The 4,587-nt window shown below is 43.6% G+C and overlaps 1 protein-coding gene across 1 annotated transcript in view; it reads left to right on the top strand.

Moving 5' to 3' along the window:
* The window catches only part of preb (prolactin regulatory element binding), a 44,152-nt gene extending 39,810 nt beyond the window's left edge, over positions 1–4,342 (top strand). Inside the window, exons 5-6 of the mRNA XM_048601406.1 lie at positions 2,289–2,361; positions 4,322–4,342. Of these exons, the coding sequence (XP_048457363.1) occupies positions 2,289–2,361; positions 4,322–4,327 (79 nt within the window). The 3' untranslated portion in view covers positions 4,328–4,342. The remainder of the gene's footprint in view (positions 1–2,288; positions 2,362–4,321) is intronic.
* The last annotated feature ends 245 nt before the right edge of the window (positions 4,343–4,587 follow it).

Below are 4,587 nucleotides of genomic sequence, written 5' to 3'. Positions count from 1 at the left end.
AGGAGCAGGAAGCCTTCCTGCTCCTATGATGCTGCTTGGCCTGCTGTGTTCATCCAGCTCTACACCTTCTTATCTCAGATTCTCCAGCATCTGCAGTTCCTACTATCTCGTTAATCACTGGTTTGGCCACTTAATACATATATTAATTTTGAGTCTTTTGAAGAAAGCTGGCAAAAGTTTCTCTCTTGTTCTAGATAACACAAGTAACAAAGAGAAACAGAATTACCATTTTGGTGATCCTATAAGACATTTATACTTTTATACAACCCATGTGTAATGGGACTCAATTCCCACTGCATTCCTGTCATCAAATTCACTACACCACTTCTTGATGAAACAAAAAATAAGGGACATAGCTAGAGAGTGAGGTGTCCTTTTAGGACAGTGTTGAGAGAATTCTTTTCTCTCAGAGTCATAAGAAGATGGAATTCTTCTCCCATAAGGTAGTGGAGACTGGGATGTTATCCAACCCTGAATTTGATAAATTTTTGATAGACAAGGGAGATAAGGGTTACGAGAAGTGCAAACAGGAAAGTGGGGCTGAGACCACCACCAGATCAGCCATGATATTATTAAATCGTGTAGAATTGAACTGCCAAATGGCATACTCCTCTTAAGTATCTATGTAAGGGAAATGCAGTATAAACATAAGGAATGTTTGCTACAATTGTGTAACATGTTGGTGAGACTACATCTAAAGGACCATGTACAGTTTTGTTGGTGTTCCTTGAGAAAAGATACAAGTGCAAAGCAGGTTCACTTGACTGATTGCAGGAAGGAGGGGGATTAATTTTATGAGGAAAGGTTGGACAAGTTTGGGTCTGTTTCAGTTTTGAAGATGAGAGATAATTTTATTGGAACATGAGATCCTGTGGGGTTTTGATGGAGGAGGGATTAGTTGTTACCCCTTGTGATGGAGGTCAGGGCAGGGGATCATAGTTTAAAAATAAGGAGTCTCCCATTTAAGATGGATGTAAGGAAGGAAAAATTACTTTCCGTTGGAGGGTCATTGGTAAGTAGAATTCATTTCCCCAGAGAGTAGCAGGAGCTGGATCATTGAATAAATTCTTGATTGGCAAGGGCGCAAGGCATATGGAAAAATTCGAGTGCACAATTAGATTAGTGGTGACTTTCTCAGATGGCAGAGTGGAATCCAGTAGCCAAATAGCCTGCTCCTCTCAACCTTGTGTAACTCAAAGGTCTACAATCCTTGCAGCATAGATATAGATATAGATAATTAGCAACTCTTTTTGTTTCTCAATATCTACCTGCGTTGCAACTCAAAAAAAATGACACGAGTGCACAGTCCACATTTCCAAGATGAATCTGTTACCAGTTTTTCTGACTCTGCACATCTCTGAACTCACGCCCAGCACAACACTGGCTCTCTTTGGAGAGAGAATCGGTACAGCAAACCACATCCTGGGGCGAGTCAGTGCATGAGTGCTACCTGTAACCTGTTGAGAGTCAGTGATACAACTGTGAGGTAGTGCAGTGCTTAGGACATGAATATTTGGGCCTGGGTGTCAGTGTTCCCCCAGTGGGATAGAGGACAAAGAGCAATGCAGCACAGATACAGACCTTCGGTCCACCAAGCCTGTGCCAACACATAGTACCTTCCTAAACTCAAAATCTTTTGCCTCTATCCAGTCTGTATCCCTCTACTCTCTGCCTATTCGTGCATCTGTCAAGATCCTCTTAAATGTTGCTGCTTCCGCAGCCTCTGGCAGCGTGTTCCAGGCTCTTAGCACCCATATGCACGTGATTGTAAAATGGATGGATGGGTAGGTACTGGAAGGTTTCTGTTCATATCATTTCAAATGAGGCTTCGCATTATTTTTTCTGTTACATATTTTAACTGTGCTTCACTTTATCTTGCTGATTGCCTCCCCAAAATTTGCAATGGTCCAGTGGTATTATCATTGGACTGCTAATCCAGAGACCCAGGTAATGTTCTGGGCACATGGGTTTGAACCCCACCATGGCAAATGATTGGAATTTGAATTCAACAAAATTGTACAATTAAGAGTCTAACGATAACCACGAATCCATTGTCAATTGTCAGAAAAAACCTATTTGCTTCACTCATGTCCTTAAGGAAACTGCCATCCTTAGCTGGTATGGCCGACGTGTAACTCCAGATCCACAGCAATGTTGTCAACTCTAAACTCCACTTAGGGCAATTAGGAATGGGCAATAAATGTTGGTCCAGCCAGCGACGCCTGCATCCCATGAATGAATTAAAAAAGTCCGCTGAATTTACAGTTGTTGTCTTTTCCTCTTCATAGTGATTTGGGGACCTTTATTGGGCTTGGCACAGTGACAGGATCTGTGGCTATCTACATTGCATTTTCACTCCAGGTAATGTCACAAATTTCTGTCTTCCTGTCTGCAGTATATTACTTTTATTTTTGTCAAAATCTATGCCCTGGGTTGATCAGTATCTCCATTTTTTTAGTGCTTCATGAGATGTGGTTGTCATTAGCTGTTGCTCACCCTAATTGCCCTGGAGATGTTGCTGCCTTGAACTGCTGCAGTCAAAACAGCACAGGGACACCACAATGCTGTTAGGAAAGTAATTCCAGGATTTTGTTCCGGCAATAGTGAAGGAAAGGTGATATAGTTCCAAGTCAGATGATGTGGAGCTTGGCTCCTCCACAATGTGTCACCATTCTCCAGACCAAACATGGGCGGCAAGGTGGCTCAGTGGTTAGCACTGCTGCCTTACAGCACCTTGGACCCAGGTTCGATTCTACTCTCGGGCGACTGTCTTTGTGGAATTTGCACATTCTCCCCGTGTCTGCATGGGTTTCCTCCACGGGCTCTGGTTTCCTCCCACAGACCAAAGATGTGCAGGCTAGGTGGATTGGCCATGCTAAATTGCCCGTAGTGTCCAGGGATATATAGATTAAGTGGGTTATAGGGGGATGGGTCTGGGTGGGATGCTCTGATGGTCAATGTGGACTTGTTGGGCCGAAGGGCACTGCAGGGTATCTCTATGATCAATCAGCTACTTATTGCTGATTGAATCTCCACTGGGACAAACCACATGGCTGCAACTCATCTGCTTACTCGGCTGTTCCTCCCCACTCCCTGCCACTGCTTGAACAAATATCAGTGTAAACAGCAGTTGTAATGAATGTCAGAAAACTTGCTTTTAAACAGCGCAGAAATCTTTTCCATAATCTTTGTTTTTTTAAAACTCTCATTTTCCCATGTCAGTCTACAGTTAATACCAGAGCAAAGTAAAAATGTGCTGTCTATTACATACCTCCACCCTTTAAGAAAAATAAGCCAGCATGCAAGTTCATTGGGTAATGGAAAGGCAAATGAATGTGGGCCTTTACTTCAAAGGGAATACAGTACAAAAATAGGGAGGTTTTACTGCAAGTATACAAGGCACAGTCAGACCAAGATGAGATACTGTGACCAGGTTGTGACCCCTTATCTAAAGAAAGATATATTGGCATTGGAGACAGTCCAGAGAGAGTTCACTAGGTTGATCCCAAATGTGAAGGGACTGTCTTATGAGGAGAAGTTTGTTTTGGCTGGCCCTGTACTCGTGGAGTTTAGAAGCGACCTTATTGAAAGAATATTCTGTGGACCCGTGTTCGAATCCTGCCACAACAGATGGTGGAATTTGAATTCAATAAATATCTGGAATTTGGGGCCTAATGATGACCATGAATCCAGTGTCGATTGTCAGGAAAAACCCATCTGGTTCACTAATGTCCTTTAGGGAAGGAAACTGCCATCCTTGCCTGGTCTGGCCTACCCTACGTGTAACTCCAGACCTACAGCAATGCGGTTGACTCTCAACTGCCCTCTGGGCAATTAGGGATGGGCAATAAATGCTGCCTAGGCAGCGATGCCCTCATCTCCTGAACGATTTAAGAAAAAAAAATAAAGAAGCAATGTCATACAAGTCGACAGCATAGAAAAAGGCACTTCGGTCCAATGTGTCGACACCAGTCAAAAATAACCATCTAACTATTCTAAAGCCATTTTCCAATACTTGGTCCATAGTCTTGTATGGCTTGACATCTTAAGTGCACAAATTTTTTAATGCCATGAGGGTTTCTGCCTCTACCACCCTTGCAGGCAGGGAATTCCAGATTCCAACAGCCTGTAGGTGTTAACGTTTTTCCTTATTCCCTAAACTAGAACTAGAATTAGCCTTTATTGTCACATACATTCAATGAGTATAGTGAAAAGTTTATATGTCACCACTTACAGTGCCATCTTAGGTACAAAGGTACAGCTTCTTTAGTTACAAGATGTTAGACAATAGGGAAATAAAATGAAATGTCCAACATTGCAGAAATAAAAGTTCAGATCAACAGACCATGCTGGCACCCAGCTTCCAACCCCCACTGGGCCCTGACTCCATACCGCACTGGGCCTCACCTCAAGGATGATGAGACTGGGAGATCGCTTCAGACCGCCACACCGGGCTGAGAGAATGCCATGCTAGGAGCTGCTGCACCAGGCCTGAAGGTCACCACGTCACAACAGAAGGCCGCTACACCAGGCCCAGGAGGTCACTAGGCCACTCCGGGAGGCCACTGCACCAGGCTAAGAGTCACC

This window comes from Rhincodon typus, chromosome 9, assembly GCF_021869965.1.
Source record: "Rhincodon typus isolate 14 chromosome 9, sRhiTyp1.1, whole genome shotgun sequence".
Lineage (NCBI taxonomy): Eukaryota > Metazoa > Chordata > Chondrichthyes > Orectolobiformes > Rhincodontidae > Rhincodon > Rhincodon typus.
The sequence above is the reverse complement of the archived record's forward strand: the minus strand, read 5'-3'. Positions and strand labels throughout refer to the sequence as shown.